The sequence below is a fragment of the Poecilia formosa genome, unplaced genomic scaffold (genome assembly GCF_000485575.1).
Source record: "Poecilia formosa unplaced genomic scaffold, Poecilia_formosa-5.1.2 Scaffold212, whole genome shotgun sequence".
In the NCBI taxonomy this organism is placed as follows: Eukaryota; Metazoa; Chordata; class Actinopteri; order Cyprinodontiformes; family Poeciliidae; genus Poecilia; species Poecilia formosa.
Genome location: NW_006800151.1, coordinates 659275 through 676734, shown reverse-complemented (window position 1 = coordinate 676734; position 17460 = coordinate 659275). Strand labels below are relative to the sequence as shown.

The following is a 17460-nucleotide window of genomic DNA, read 5'->3' as shown; positions in this document are numbered from 1 at the left end:
TAGAAAAGAAAATGTTTTGCACAAATATTCCAACCTGATGTTATTTAGCCTTCAGCGTTTAACACCATGAGCAATCTGTGAAACACTGCCATCCACAATTCCTGTTATTTATTTTCACTTAGATGAAAATACAAATAATTCCCTCGTGCACATTAAATATTTGTGCAACCAACATGTGATGACAGTTTTGTGTCAGATACGATGTATTTTCAGATAAATCTTGTGTAAAAATAACATTTTACTCTTTTTATTGCTTCTACAAATCCGCCATCCATTAATACAGTCATTTATTTTATGTTACATATTTTTTAAATTTTATTGACATTTAGACTGATATTTTTCTGTGAAAATATCTGATTTTATTGCTCATAATTGATCTGTAAAAGCAATAAAACGAGCCAGCAGGTGAATTCTTCTCATAAGGGCTGTTTTATTTTTGTTTATCATCCATTTCAGTGGAAACACGCCGTCTCATCCAATTGAAACTCAGCGATGACAACAAAGCTTTTTTGCTTTATCCAAAATTTAATCATCCTGAGGAGGAAAATGGATTTTGGATACAGTTTAAAGAACCCTCCTTGCCACTCTTGATCTAATGTTGAATAGCAGGAAGTCGTTTATTGTTTACCGTCAGGAACCGACATGGATTCAAAGCCTTTCTTTCCTTTCGCTGAGCAGCTGTATTCCCCAGACTGTGTTCAGCTACAAAAACTGAATCAAACTCAGCAGACGGGACAGGGAGACAACATTTAGTCCTTCATTTAATGCCTGCTAAGGTTTGGTTTTCCGATGTATTTTGTGTTTAGTTGTACTCTGGCTCATTCGTTTCGTCGTACTGAGTTACTTTATTGATCATTCTCTTGAAAGCGATGAGAAGAGAAAGCTGCGTTTGAAGCGTCGTCAGAGCGAAGATGAGATCGTTCGATTATCAGCTTTAATGGGAGAAGAGATGTTTATCCTCTTCCTTCGCTCCGTCCTTCTCACAGCGACACTTCAGCTAACCACAATAATCATCTAAAAAGACGAGCTGCTCTCATTGGTGAACGAGGACGGATGTGACTCTGTGGTTTGGAAACTGCACATTACGATCAGCTCTGAGTCAGTAAATCTGCCTTTCCTTGATGATTAATCAATTATGGTGCCATTATGAACTCCTGTGATCATCACAAGAGCCAGACATGCACATAATGTGTGTTTTTGTAGAAGAAGAGAAACGAAGAAATTAACAAAAGTGTTCACCCTCACCAACACAAAATGTGCAGGTGAATGTGAAGTGAGAGAAAAGGGATAAAAATATGAAACATCTGCTGCCATTTATGGAAGAGTGGTAGAAAGTTGTAAAAATAACTTTCTGCTACAAATATATGGAGAAGGTCCGACATAAAGTGACACATGGTGGTGGCAGCATCATCCTGCTGGCACTGAGAAGATGGATGGACACATAAGCAGAAAAATATTGGAGGACTGACGACCATTTTCAGCTGCAATGGAGTTGATCTAATTACATTCATGTGTTGGAATGGCCCAGTCAAAGCTCAAAGACGTAAATCTATCATTGAAAACTGGAACAAGAGTTAAAAATGGACTCTTTCCATCCAATCTGACTGGATTTGACCCACTAAAAATATGTGCAAAGCTGGTAAACCTCCTGTCAAACTTTCCAGATTTTTAAAAAAATGTAAAATATTTTTAAACCTTGCAGCTCTTTGTATATCGTCATAAAGTACAACAAACTGTGGTTGTGACACAAGCTCAATATGCATGGAAACCTCTGCAAGCCCCTACATGAAGAAAATATGATCTAAGAGCAAAGAAGCGTGGAAGATTTGTGTCAGCATCGACTGAGAGCAAACCAGGCTGTGAAACTGGAGCAATAATATTAGCTGGATGGCAGATATTGAATCCTTGTCTTCCACCTTCACCCAGGCGTCCTTTATTTGCAGAGGATAATCTTCCTGTGGTCTGGACTTCCAAAATAGCTCAGTTAAATTAGATAATACTGAATAATAAACGCTTTAATTGCTTTCTGAACATGCAGAATTGTGTGCATGTTTTGGTATTTCCTCATCTTGATTTGATTGCATTACTGCAGGCGGTAACCTGCAGCAGTAACAGAGACGAGTGGGCATCTTTAAGTGCTGTTTGTTAGGTGTGTAGTCATCTTGTGTTTCCTTCCCATCATGCTTTCTGTCTCACTGGCGCTGATCAAAGACCATAACCGGTCGTGTTCACGGTTGGCCTCCGATGTCCTGGAAATCCTCAACACAGACGCTAAATAAACATCAGTGTGTGTGTCGTCCAGAATGTGTGTTTACCCAGGAGTAACAAACTGGATATGTCCGTTTAGCATAATTCTTGGCTCTAAGCTTGAAATCTGTATGCCTGGTTTTTATTCGCTGTTTTGCAGGCAGCGCCTTCTCATCCGTCTTTACCCAGCATGCATCTCAATAACCTCTTTACATCGCGTTATGTTGTTGTCATTCATGCAGGTCTCTCCTCTCAGGCGTTCGTTTTCCTCGCCAGGAAAAGTACCTCCGGTCGGAGTGTCAAATAGCTGCTGGCAATAAAAGTCAGTCATATGATGGTAATGACTGTATCGAAGCCGCTCGTTATTGATGGATCCTGTCATGTGCGAAATAACCCGTCTTATTGGGGCTGAGTTGTCGAAGTGGATGAGCTCTTTAGCCACTTAGAAAATGGTTCCCAAAGTTTTCACTGGCGCTGCAGCATGAAGAGCTCGTAAAATAATCTCCACATGACCGAGTTTTAGTTCGAATCCGACTGTTACACCAAAATTCAGCCAGCAGCTTTTTAAGAAATAACAAATGTTACAGAAAAGCTTCGTCAAAGATTCGTCAAATTTGGCTTTCAAATGCTAAATCCATTCAACAGTTATTCAGACCAAACTGGACCTCTGTGAGAAAAAGGAAACTCCCTCAACTCGTCTTTTGAGAGTCGTTTTAATTTGAGTTTTTGAGAATAAACAGCTTATTTATGGTATCTCAAGTTCAGACTTTGAATAGGCCATTCCAAAACCTTCATTCCACCATATTTATCTGTAGTTTTTATGTTCTTCTTCTTTATTACCAAACCTGTTATTTTTATGAATATATTCCAAAAAAGACCAGCGTTTTGGAAGTGGGGATGTGTGATCGATCTTTGGCCTCAGAAATGTCCCATAAATAAAACGTTTGGCCCAGTTTTTGTTTCTAATGACCTTAATTGTGACCAGTGAGGTCTGCAGTGCTTCAAGTGTTGTGCTTCTTTTGTCACCTCCTTGATGTTGTGCTTAAACTTTCCCTTGTTAAATGTTTCTGCTTCTTAAAAGTGATAAAGAAATGGATTTATAATGTTTTCCAATCCAAAAGATGTGAATTCCCTCTCCTGATTTCAGGTAATTAGTCATTTTCCTCCTGCTCTCCCTCAGCTGCTCAGCATTCCTCTGATTAGACTCACCTGGTCTTAATGTCGTCTCCTCTCCTCTATTTACGCTTCCTGGTTTCCATTGTTCTGCTTTTATACTCATTATATTCTCATCATGTTGCTCCTAACTTCCTGTCTCACCAACTTATATGATTATATGGCATACAAATAGTTTCTAATTTGGGATTAAGGTTCAAGTTTTTTTTTGTTTTGCTTTGTATGTGTTTCATCATAAAGCATTTCCCCTAAACGTTCAAGTTTAAACCATGTTTCTAAACACTTAAACAGTACGTGTTTAAGTGTTTTGAATTAAATTTACACTATTGTTGAAATTGAAAATTATCTTAAGTTATTAGGAATCATTTTCTGGAAATTGTGATTTTTATAATGTTTGTGACAATAAAATGCAATAATTGCCAGTAAATATGACTGGACATAAATTTAAACTTAAGATCCACTTCTTAATGCTGTATAAGAAAGATATAAGAAGAAATGCACAGATGCATAAGATTAATCGGTTAATAAGTTGTTAAAAAAAAACATGGCACCATCATCCTCCTACCACTTCCTGTCTTCTTCTTTGTCATTTCCGACAGTGGTATCATCCGGTTGTTGATCGTGTGATGCAGTTTTGCAAGATGCACAACAAACACCTCATCCTTGAGGCAACACTTTCATTTTTTTTTTCAAAGTTGCCATGTTTTCATTAAGCAAATTTATTGTCAAATTGCACAACTTTAATTTTAATGAAAATTCAACTTAAAACAATCTTATTTAAGCGCTGCTGCAGTCATAAAATGCCTCAACAGCGTTTTACCTCCCTGTCCACATTTGGGAGATAAATGTGTGAAGGTGGAATCGACGTCAGGGTCAGAGGTCAGCAAGCCTCTGTTGAGCTACGGGAGACTCTTCCTCTGCTGCTCTGATATGCTCATCTGACGCAAATGTCATCTAAATTTCTAGCATACGACTGTGTTGCTTTTCCTCCTTAGTGGCCTCCAGTCGTGAGGTTAATGATTTAACGAGGGAGACCTTCTGAGAAACAGACACATTTCCAGAATGGAGCTGGAATTTCAGCCACTGGTGTGTAGTCACTTCCCCTAATTGCTTCCTGAACTTTGCCCCTGAGGTTTACCCTGCCCCATCATGTCCTGATGAGGCGCAATGACAGACGTGGATGGAAAATGGAAGACTTGGTGTGTGTGTGTGTGTGTGTGTGTGTGTGTGTGTGTGTGTGTGTGTGTGTGGCTGTTCTGGACTGGGCCAGCTGGTAGCAAAGCCAAATGTACCTCATTTACTTCTGACCTGCGCTCCTCCATCACTCCCTCAGAAGCAAGGCCACTGCTGAACCGATTCCCTGAAATTATCCCCACAGGCAAACTGCCGCGTCCTAATGGCGTCTCAACGAGGCCAAAAGTTCCCACATTGATTTCCTGGATTTCCCAATTCTTGGGAATCAGGGATGAGGATGTAATACTTCTGAGAACAGAAGCTTAACCAGATTTTCACTCACCAAACAATATTTTCTCCCTAAATTTGTGACACAGAAGTCTGAGAGAGGCTTTCTTTGCTTTTTCGCTCTGCAAACATAGAATTTAATTTATTAATATTATTAATTCTGGGTTTAACTGAATCAAACTCAAAGGAGGTGAAAATTTATTACCATTTAGATTTTTATAAATCTATCTCAAAGCGGCGATTTGAATCCCCTACGTGAATTTATGGGGGAATTTTTCTGCCATAATTCGAGAGCGCACATTTTCAGTTTGAAAGCAGGACTTCACGTCTTTCTTCTCAAAACTTCTTCTCTCTTTCAGTTATCCACTCTGCTTCCTCAAACCTTCCTGTTTGTCTCTGCTCACTTGCAATCATCTTCTGCTGGTGCTTGGAACAAAAATGCACCGTTGCCTGGCAACTGCTCAGCCAATAGAATGAAAGTTTTATACTAAGTGCGTTTGTTTCCTTCTAGCAGGTGAGCCTGTGTGGCTGTAGCAACCTGCGCCCCCCACTGGATGTAGGGAGAAACAACAACCTCAGCTTTCTGCTTTATATGTGGCCCTTTAGACTCCCAGTTACATTAATAAGTCCCTCCAGTTTTCCACAAATCTGCAAAATTCACAAAGAATCTACAGATTCCCACATCCGTTTATGATTTTTGCTGCACATTTTTCTTAAAAATGGCCAAAAACATTGGTCAGCCTTACTTGATGTCAAGTTATAGTTCGTGGTCCATGTGGCAATTTAGCATCATACATTAGCGCAGATATAACAATTATTTTCAAATATCTCTAGATTAGCACCAAAAAAACCACAAAAAAATTCTGAATGGACTGAAAATATGTTCAGTACTATTTAATTTTAAGAAACAGCTATTCATTGATATTTTAGCAGTTTAAGGGGTTTTATCAATGCATTCTGGCAGAACCGGCCCTTTAAGAACATTCAGATGTTTGATCTGGCCCAAAATGGAAATGAATTTGACATCACTGAGATAAAATGATAAAAACACAACCAGAAGACCAGATCAGGTTTTTATTTACTCTTGAACTGCATCTGCAAAAAGAAAAAGAAATTTATTTTTGAGGAACCATGACATAATTCCCTCAGACTGAACTTCAAAGTCTTTTTCTTCGTTACACATTTTGTGTTTTCTTCTTTTGCGGTCATAAAACCGAGGGCGTTTTTATGGGCTGCACATGGTAAGATGCACGGTCAACACTTTTCCCCCTGATATCATCCAGGAGATTCCAGCTTGGGATTTATTTTCAGTAGGTTTAAATCCTTTATCCTCTGCTTTTTCCTCTATCGCTGCACATCTTTGTTTCCAGATTCTCTTCCCCACCTGGAAAAACAGAAGGCAGTGAAACCAGATACAGGCCAGAAAGTGGGTGCTTGCAGGCCGGTGTGCTGTCCTGCTAATAGAGATGGATGTGGGCTAAGAATCGTCTCCAGGACGGCCTGAACGGCGCAACACAGAGGCAGAGAGGGGAGATCCATTTCTCCCTCTCCTCCCCCGTCCTTTACAGCCGTCCTGTAACGAGCGGGCGGGGCTGAGCCCTCACCATTTGATTTGAGGAGACCGCGAGATGGAGCCCTGCAGAGAGAATGGAGTGGTGAGGGGAGAGTGAATGAGCGGCAGGAGAGCAGAGTGCAGGAATGACATGCTGACATTAGAGGAAGATGGATGATAAGAGAGCAGGGAGAGAGAACTGAGGGATTCAAAGAGGTATAATGCAAAAGAAAAACGCCAAGATGAAGACAGATAGCGAGCATGACTGCAGACAAGCAACTTGTTTATGTTTTTAGTGCATTCTTTAAATGTCAGCATCATGATTCTGAGGTTTTTTTTCGTCCAAGTTTTCTGGATGTTTTGATGTGACAACAACAAAACTGTTGCCATAATAAAATAAGATGTTTATTTGACTCCAGACATATTTTCAGAGGTTAAAATGCCATATTATTTAGAGCTTGAGTAGATGGCATGGTACAGTTACAGTCGTTCAGATCTCTTTAACCTGAAATACTCGTCACATTATCAGATCAACGATATACCCGACCAAAAACATCAGCCAGGAATAATAAATCTGGTTTTAGTTTTTACTTCTGAATCCCAGTACAAACGAAAGCAATCATGGAGCATTTTTGTAAACAACTAAGAAAAATATCCGCAAGACAGAATGCAGCGCCATAGAAAATGGTGTAGTAGGTATGCCGGGCCACTAGGTGGCGATGTAAAACTGCCAGAGAACAATGCAAAAAACACAAAATGGTGCCAGTGAGGCAAACTTGGAACTACGATGTCGTAGATTTAAAAAGACCGTTTCCACTGGCCACATAATTGCACAACTTAACATTTCCAAAATAAATTTGCTTAATAGAAATGCTAATTTTTGAAAAATTCACGTTTTTTGATTTAAAAGATTTGATGCAATCATGAGGTGTTTTGTTGTTTTGTTTTTTTGTTTATTTTTGCAAAACTGCAGTGGAAATACTCTTATTTTTCCATCACATGATTCACATGATCGCCAACTGGATGTGGTGCAAAGAAGACAACAGGAAGTAGTTGGAGGGTTGTGGTGAACAAACTTATTCAAGTGTGAATTTCTCAATTGGAAACGAATGCAACATGGTTTGTTTTTTTTCTCTATATATTTGCAGAATGTTGACAAAAGTTTTGTAGCAACTGAAGCGTTTCAAACATTTCTGGTCTCCCAGAAACAAACTTACAACAATCTGTGTGAAGACCAGAATCCACACACAACAGCGTTTAGGTTTATGGATTTACTACCTAAAGGAGAAAAAACTTTATTTTTTTCTTTTATTCACATCTCTCTGTCTGCCTGAACAGGAATGAGTCACACCCACAATCACCAATATAAATCCAGTAAAACGTCAAATTGTTCGCTTCCTGTGTCTCATCCTCCATGTTGTTTTGATGCCCTTTGCTTGCCCAGTTTTCTAATATTACGTTAATGATGAATAACACACTATTTACTGTGTTTATTTCAGCTGCTTTTTATGTGCAGGAGTAAGAAAAAAACAACTAAAACACATCAGACACAATAAATCAGCTAATAAAACTGTCCCCTGGCTCTTAGTGCTGCCTTAAACGCGTATTGAAGGCAACGCGGCCTTGAGAGCAGCGGACCGCTTACTTTGCTAGACTCCTTTAATAGATCGAGCTGCAGAGTGTTTCTGCATGTGACACACTGAAAGCATTCGATAAGAGGAAGAAAACTTTAAACGAAACTGGCACATGAGTTAAAAACACAGCTGTCCAAAGCATCTTCCTGTTTTTAACCACCGTCAGACTCTTGGATGTTTTTAAGGCTCTGATGCAGCGGCGTCAAACTCGTTTTCATTTTGGGTCACATTAACGTCACAAATGCTATTAAAGGGCCAAAACATCAATTAACTCGATAAACGGTTAGAAGTTCTTCTTAAAATTAAATCATGTTTAACAGATTTTCACATTGATCAATCCCTGCAAGATTTCTTTTTTTTTCTTTAATTTTTTTGCAGTAAATTGCTAAATTAAAAATATTTGCAGGAAATTTTGCAATATTTGGCAGATGTGACTTTTTATTACTCGCAAATAATCAAACTATCACTTGACTATAACTTGACATCAAGAAGTAAAACATACTGCCACTTTCAGGTTGGAGTTGGAATCACCATGTGTTTTTGACCTTTTTTCTGGAAAATTTTCAATAAACTCTCAACTGTCCATTAGGACAAAAAATTACGCAATTTGTTGATTTTGTGCGAATTTTCACAATTGTAGTAAAACTAGAAGTATTGACAAATAAAAGCCACTTTGATTTAATTAATAACATAATATTTAAGCACACAACTGCTATCTTGAAGGTTTTATTTATGGATAAATCTGGAGACTACAGGCCACATAAAAAGCTGTGATGTGCCGGATTTGGCCCCCGAGCCTCGTGTTTGACACATGTACTCAACAAGCTCCTGTAGAGCTTTCAGCCATATTATCTGTTCAAAATATACAAACTGTAACTGACTCTAATGAACTAATCTGCAGAAAATCTTGATTTAGTTTGAAAAACTTTCACTGGTTGAAATTGTTTGCATGTGTGTTTCAGTAAATTAGAAAACCAAAAATCACATTTATTTTAGGAATCGAAGCAAAAATGTGACACTGGATTTTTTCACACAGAGTAATGTAGTTCAGTTGTGCATTTCTGCTCATTTTAATTGTTAAGACTCGAACAAAGGATGTCCATAAAGTGCTGTATCCAAGCATATTAATGGAAAGTTTAGTGGAAGGAAAAAATATGATCAAAAGAAGTGCATAAATAACCAAGAAGGAGCATTATACAGCAAAATTTATTCATGCATTTGGGGCAAACTCCCAAGGAAAGTAAACATAATTATTGGAATATATAACATTTTTCACATTTCCAATAAACTGAGTTTTGAGCCACAATCATCAAACCTGATATAAATAAATGTTTGTGCTCCATGTGTTGATGAGTTTCACTTTATAAAATGAATTAAAAAAAAGAAATGAACTTTTTGGTAATATTCTGAATATTTGGGAATCTATCGGTGCAAATGCAGTTTCCCTCCAAAAGAAGCTTCAGCATTTTAACATCATATCTTGTAGATCTCCTGATGTTAAGGAAGTTTATCCTTTTTAAATATTGTTCTTCTGAGCTCTTTTTGCCAGAATTAGCAGATATTTCTATTCTGTTGTATAAAAATACCTGAGCTTCATTTTGAATGTTTTGGCTGAAAGGCCCTGTAAGAAGCTCTGACGTCATTTTCTGATTTCATTCAAACATGCACCGAAACTATTTTTTCTAATTTCCAGAAAATTGCTCCAGATTCTCGCCTAAATAGCTGTGAGTCATTTCCCTTAATCAGAAGCCTTTCCAAGCAGAAGGACCTTTCAAACATGTCCTCCTCTGATTGATTAGCTCCTCGTTAAGGAATTAACTGAACCTCAACACTTACATGAGTTTCAATGAGAGAAAAGAAACCGAGAAGAATTCGAATGTAAGTGACTCACATTTTCTGGACACATAGCGTATTGAAGATATTTATTTTAATCACAAATTAGTTCCTGTCCTATTTACAAAACTAACATATCCGAGGCTTCCCCAAGAAACCTCACTGAGCCCGTTGGTTGGGTTCTATGGCAGTCATTCATCCAGAGGCCCGTCGTGCTTTTGAGTTAAAAATTTTTAAAGTTGACAGGAAACTTGAAAATATCACTTGATAATTATGTGTTATTGAAGGATTGGAAGATTAATACTTGAACACCAACTATAAAGCCTTAAAATGCAAACATTTTAAAAAGACTTAAATAAATAAGCAATGCTAAGCCTGGTGGGGGCACAAATAAAGCCTGGTAGCCCGCCAGGCTTACAGTACACTGGGGGAAACCCTGATATCTAATATTTTGCACCATCTTGTGGGATGTAGGAAAATACAAGCACTTTGTTTCTGTACTGAAATACACTTTTCATGTATCTGAACTTTACTACAGTAGATTTGATCATGGGTACTTTTGACTTTTCTAAGTTTCTGTATTTTCCACTCAACTCCACTCCAATAATGTGCTAAATCTACGTAACAATGCGTTATTAGTTTAAAATGACCAACCAGTTGAAAATGGTGTCATGAAATTAAAATGTTGTTCACTACAGACACATTGTAAAGTTGAAGGAGTTGAAATAATCAGTGCCTGTTTCTTTGGGTGTCTCTAATGCCCATTTTTTCACTCAGAAACCTTTAACTTGAACGTATTTACTACAAAACTTTTAAAGGTTTATCCTTTTCCTCTTTCCTAGTTTGCTTAGTGGGATTAAACTCTGCAGCTAATTCCTGATATTCTGATGCACAGAATCAAAAGTCCAACAAAAACATGTATTATCTGCAGCATTGTTCATTAAAATGGCTCAACACTATTGAATATATACATACATTAGACACACTGATACTTTACACCACTGCTTCATGAATACAGTCACCAAGAACTTTTACTTTCAGTACTTTGAGTACTTTTAAAAGAAAGTACCTTTGCTCAAGTAAAAATGTTAATGTGTTTGTTTATTTGTACTTTTGCTGAAGCTCAGTGTTTAATACTTTCTCCACCGCTGATTTTGCCCCATTCTGTATAAAAAGTACTGCTGGACAACAGCGCCATCTTGTGGAAAAACAACACTTCTTTTTTTGCTATTACTAAAAAAAGCAATATTATTGCTCTAATAGAGTAATAATATTCTATTAATATTAATACAATATTGTTAATATAGTAAATGTGTTATAACGCATTTTTGTAATAATTATTCTTATAAAATTATTATTGGTGTCATTTAAAGGGCCTTAATGGAAATCATCCATGTCAAGAAATTTTAAAAACTTGTTGGGAAAAGGAAAAAGATTTTACTTTGATGGAGAAAAGGAAAAGAGAAAACCTTTCAGATCCATATTCAGTACAATCATATTTAGACAATAAGTACTATGGATATGTCAGAGTGTATACAGATGCTTTAAAAAACTCAAATAGTAATAATGAGGAGTCATTCATTGTTCCAGAGTTCAGTATTAAAAATGTAAAAGAATCAATGATGGAGTCTCAGTTTATACAGGAGAGATGATGGGAATCATTTTGGCTTTAGGATGGATTGAGGAAGTTCGTCCACTGGGAAGTATAATATGTTCTGATTCAAGTTCATCATTATATTTATCTACAAACAATCATTATATTAATAGACCAGACCTTTTATTAAATATTCAGTTAAAAATTTATAGAATTCAGGTAATGGGTTTATTAATAATCTTTACATGGGTACCATCACATGTAAAGATTGAGTTGGCAGACAAATATACAAAACAAGCTACAAAAAAATAGTTATACTGATATATTGGTACTATTCAGTAAAGAAGAAATCAAATCTATTATTAAACAAAAGATTAAGGAAAGATGGCAGAAGCAGGGGGTAGAATATATATGCAGCTTCCCGATCCACACTCCATTCCAGTAGATGGCGGTAATGCACAATTGCTGACCAACAAAAGAAGAAGAAGAAGAAGAGTTTCCTGTTCTGACGGTCAGGACGCGGATTGGGTTTTCGATTAAGTGCTAACTGGCATTTGCTAAATTAATCCAGAGGTGGTTTTGGCATAATCCGGGTTGTGAGTGGATCAGATGGCAAGTAGTAGTGGGGGAAATGGGGAGGACGAGAGTATGGATACAGGGTGGTCTATGGTAGAAAATAGAAGAGCGGGAGGGGGGAGAGATAAGGTGAAAAAAGAGATAAACACTGGGAAAAGATCTCTTGAGGATGAGGAAGAAACAGCTGAAATAAGGAAGAAAGTTATGATGGAAGAGTTTAAAGTTATATTAAAATTTAAAACTGGACATNGAGTACTTTTAAAAGAAAGTACCTTTGCTCAAGTAAAAATGTTAATGTGTTTGTTTATTTGTACTTTTGCTGAAGCTCAGTGTTTAATACTTTCTGCACCGCTGATTTTTCCCCCATTCTTTAAAAAAAGTACTGCGGGACAACAGCGCCATCTTTTGGACAAAGAACATTTTTTTGCTATTACTAAAAAAAGCAATATTATTGCTCTAATAGAGTAATAATATTCTATTAATATTAATACAATATTATTAATATAATAAATGTATTATAACTAATTTATGCAATAATAAATACTTTTAACAAAACATTATTTAATAATTTTAAACATAATGAGGTGTTTGGTGGGGAGCGAATGGGGCAATGAGAGGAAAGCAATATATACTGTTCTGTAATTGATTATGGAAGTATAGCTTTTGGATCAGCATCAGAAACACGACTCAAAAAAATGTGATAATATTCAGTTTCAAGCCTTAAGGTTATTTACAGGAGCCAATGTACAACTCCAATGTAAACTTTACTAGTATAAATGGGAGAGATGCCACTTCATCTGAGAAGATTACAGTTAAAGTCAACTTACTGGTGTCATTTAAAGGGCCATAATGGAAATCATCCATGTCAAGAAATTTTAAAACCTAGTTGGGAAGTTCTAATTCTAGTTCTGAAGCTGCTGCCCCCGCCGACCCGACCCCGGATAAACGGAAGAAAATGGATGGATGGATGGATGGATGGATGGATGGATGGATGGATGGATGGATGGAAAAAGAAAAACAAGAATTTAAGTTCTTTTGGTTGGGAGATAGAAACCATGATAAAAGACTTTGATTTATCTCATATAAATATCAAACAGTTCCTCTTTCTCCAGTTCATCCGTCTCTATTTCCTGATAGTGTTGTTGATTTTACTTTGATGGAGAAAAGGAAAAAAGAAAACCTTTCAGATCCATATTCAGTACAATCATATTTAGACAATAAGTACTATGGATATGTCCGAGTGAATACAGATGCTTTAAAAACTCAAATAGTAATAATGAGGAGTCATTCATTGTTCCAGAATTCAGTATTAAAAATGTAAAAGAATCACTGATGGAGTCTCAGTTTATACAGGAGAGATGATGGGAATCATTTTGGCTTTAGGATGGATTGAGGAAGTTCAATAAGTATAATATGTTCTGATTCAAGTTCATCATTATATTCATTTAAAAACAATCATTATATTAGTAGACCAGACCTTTTATTAAATATTCAGTTATTAATTTATAGAATTCAGGCAAAACCAGGCAAAAATGTAGGAATAAAAGGAAATGAGTTGGCAGACAAATATGCAAAACAAGCTACATAAATAGTTATACTGATATATTGGTACCATTCAGTAAAGAAGAAATTAAATCTATTATTAAACAAAAGATAAGCAGGTGGGTAGAATATATATGTAGCTTCCCGATCCACACTCCATTCCAGTAGATAGCGGTAATGCACATAGGTAAGTTGCTGACCAACAAAAGAAGAAGAAGAAGTAGATTTACCTGTTCTGACCAGGTTTCACTTTCTCCTACCTGGTTGTGACGCAGGTAGTTCTTAATCTTGTGAGCTTCTTTTGAAGGTAAAGTATTTAGTTTTTCTTCATTTTCTTATTAAATCTATGTTCGCTAGCCTATATAACCTATACTTTGACCCAGTTTTAATTTTGTCGAACAGAAAACGGTACCAGTCCAGGTCGGAACAAAGGTCGTTGTTGCGGCCTGGATTTGGACCTGACGAAAACAATAGCAGATATTTATTGCCTCTTATTTTAACAAATTCCCTGTCGATCATTTAAAATCAATAAGAACTTCAGTGAATATTTATCATTTAACTATAATATGCCGCACACAACAAATGGTCCCAAACACGACCCGCTTCGACAAATTAAGGTTTAGTTGGTTTGCGATTCCGGAAATGGCTAATTTTTCACTACCTTCCGCATCTTTAATCGACTCTAATTTAAAAGCTACAAGACATGTACTCTTTATTCTGCTTTAATAGAAGAATATTTAGAACCATGTTTGTGACTTGTGAAACTTCAAAAAATGTTGATTTTACCACTTTTTTTGCATCTGGGTTGCACTAGAACTGCTCTATTCTAGGAAATGGTTCCTAGAACTCTCTGGTTTATTCAACTCTAATAAAAAGTTAACACCACTTACTGCTGTAAGTTTATCTTTCACAAACTCACAATCTAAAACACTCTAAATGTATTTGACTTAAAGACTAGAAGATATTAAACAACTAAATGTGGTTCAAATGTTTTACAGTGGACTGCTTGACATTATGAGAAATCCAAAGTGGATCTGAATTTCACCGTTTTTCAAGCTTTGTGGGACTTTGACTCACCCTGCATGAGCGATCTTTGAGGTTTCATTCTTAGAAACCCAGAGTAAATTCAAGTTGTAAAAAAATCTGCAAACTCCAAACCTAATATAACTCATTTTATATTAAAACATTAACACTTAATAATCAAATCCTTCAAACTGATTTAAATAAAAAAAGCAACATGTTTTTACTAATTCCATTTATGTCCTGGCTCCATTCACTCTATTATTTTATTCCTGGTTGTTAAACAAAGTATCTTCCTTTATCTTGATTAAAATTATTTCTCATTTCCTCATAACTTTAGCCTTTTACGGTATATATTGAATTTTGTTTGTAATGTCATGAATGAACTCTACATGTTTCCATACAGTTTAAATATGAAAGAATTAGTTTAGTGAACTGTAATTCTGTGAATGGATTTATATCTTCAGAGACCAGCTAGATTTAATCTGTATCACATCTGAATCCAGATGTGATACAGTTCTCTGTTTCTAAACAGAGAACTGTTTAGAAACATTTTTAAACTTTGTTCAGATTAATTTCATTTATTGCACCTTGAAGACAATGTATGTTAGATGATTTGTTTTAATTTGGTATTTATGTGATTGATCCTCTAAGTTCAGCTCATTGGCTCCATCTAGTGGACTATCAGAGGTGCACCAGCTTGTTCTGCCAGGATTTAACTGATGTGAAGCAGAGAATGAGAGCCAAGCAGAGCAGCTGATATTAACGATGTCAATATTAATGATTATAACAAATAGATGAATAACTGAAGTGTTTCCTCCTCATATGAAGGAAGAAGATGAATGAACTGATCTGAACTCGGCAGCATGGAGCAGAGAGAGGACAAGAAAGACGCAGTCTGTCCCTCTGAATCCACTGAAAAGGAGGACGGAGTCTGTCCCTCTGAATCCACTGGAAAGGAGGACGGAGTCTGTCCCTCTGAATCCTCTGGAAATGAGGACGGAGTCTGTCCCTCTGAATCCACTCTCGGACTCCAATATGAGGACCAGAGCAAAGTTCAGAGGTCAGATCAGCATCTCTAAATGTCCAGGATCTCCTACATGTCAGAGCTCAATATTAACATCAACAAACCTTCTTTATTCACAGGAAACCAGGACCAGAATCATCACCAACAGAATCAGAGGCAGAATCTGGTTACAGCGGTTTGTCCTTCAGGAGCGATATGTCAAAGGAGATCATTACTGATTTTAAATCAGGCCAACCTTCAGCTGTAAGGTGAGCTGGTTCTAAATGTTTTTACTGAGTCCACTTTAAATGNATTCCAGCACCACTCAGGTGCTTTAAATGCCAAAGGTATGGACATATTGCGAATGTCTGTAAAGGGAAACAGAGATGTGGGAGATGTGGAGGCGAACATCCATATGGTGAGTGTGGAAATAACCCTGTGAAATGCTGTAACTGTGGAGGAAATCATACTGCAGCATATGCAGGTTGCACTGTAAGGAAAGAAGCAGCTGAAGTTCAAAAAATTAAAACTGAAAAGAAAGTAACTTATGCTGAAGCAGTGAAACAGGTGAAAAAAAATGATAGCGCTCCAAAATTAAGCTATGAAAAGAAGACAGTGGAAGACAATCATCAGGGTAATATCACGATAGAAAAATTGATTCCCTTTCTTGCATACATCATTAATTGCTCAGAGCAAGCAAAAAATAAAACAGAAAAAATTAAAATCATAGTAAAAGCAGCTACTAAATTTTTTAAGGTCAAAGATGTATCCTGGGAAAAAATTCATGATGAACTCAGACAGAGTGAAGGAGCATCTGAACTGGAGGCATCTCAAACTGTCACATAATTTTAATACTACAATGGAACGCTCGCAGTCTAATATCGAATGGCTGTTGAAGTTTGGACAAATAATGGAAATATTAAAATAATAAACTTTTATAATCCTTGTAAAATATTAGAAAAATTAAAACTTGAAACAATCATAGGAAACTGGAGAGGGAAAATAATTTGGTGTGGGGATTTTAATGCACATAGTACTTTATGGGGAGACCAGGATGATTATAATGGAGGAATTGTAGAAGAGTTAATTGAAGAAAAAGAATTGGCCATTTTAAATAATGGAGAAGGCACTCGGGTGGACTTGGTAAGGGGTAAAGAATCTGCTATTGATCTGACATTGGTCTCTCAATCTATTGCTGGTTTATGTAGCTGGGAAGTATTTAAAGAAAACACAATAGGGAGCGATCATTATCCGATTTTTGTTAATATAGGTTTAAATGTAAAGCAAGACCAGATAAAACTTGAGGGGAGGTGGAAATTTGAGAAAGCAGATTGGGGTAAATTTGAAATTATGAGTGAGGTTAGCCTGGAAGATGTGGATATAAATAAACCAATAAATGAGTTAAATTCAGAAATTAGCAAGTGTATAATAAATTCAGCCAAATCATGTATTCCTAGAAGTAGTGGTAATAGAAAAAACAAGATAGTTCCATGGTGGACCCCAGAATGTTCAATAGTAATTAAACAGAGAAATAAGGCTTTTAAGATACTTCAGAAAATAATATGTTTCCAAAACCTAACTGATTATAAAAGAAAACAGGCAGAAGTCAGGAAAATTATAAGGAAAGCTAAAAGGGATTATTGGAGGAAATATTGTGAATCTTTGGGGAAAAATACTGCACTAGACAGTGTTTGGAATACTATTAAAAAAATGTCTGGGAATTCCAAAAAGTATTTTTTTCCAATAATAAAAGATAATGGAAATAGTATTGTAGATAATAAAAATAAGGCTGAGGTATTAACAAAAATATTTGCAAAGGTAC

The 17460-nt window shown here is 36.5% G+C and overlaps 1 protein-coding gene across 3 annotated transcripts in view; it reads left to right on the top strand.

Annotated features, from left to right (window-relative positions):
* Window positions 1–13809: 13809 nt before the first annotated feature.
* Window positions 13810–17460, top strand: part of LOC103148795 (eukaryotic translation initiation factor 4 gamma-like) — a 25874-nt gene continuing 22223 nt past the window's right edge. For 2 of the 3 annotated variants that reach the window (XM_016679468.1, XM_016679469.1), the window contains exons 1-3: window positions 13810–13919; window positions 15464–15695; window positions 15779–15907. In XM_016679468.1, the coding sequence (XP_016534954.1) occupies window positions 15499–15695; window positions 15779–15907 (326 nt within the window). In that variant the 5' untranslated portion in view covers window positions 13810–13919; window positions 15464–15498. The remainder of the gene's footprint in view (window positions 13920–15463; window positions 15696–15778; window positions 15908–17460) is intronic. The other variant, XM_016679470.1, reaches the window with a different exon arrangement.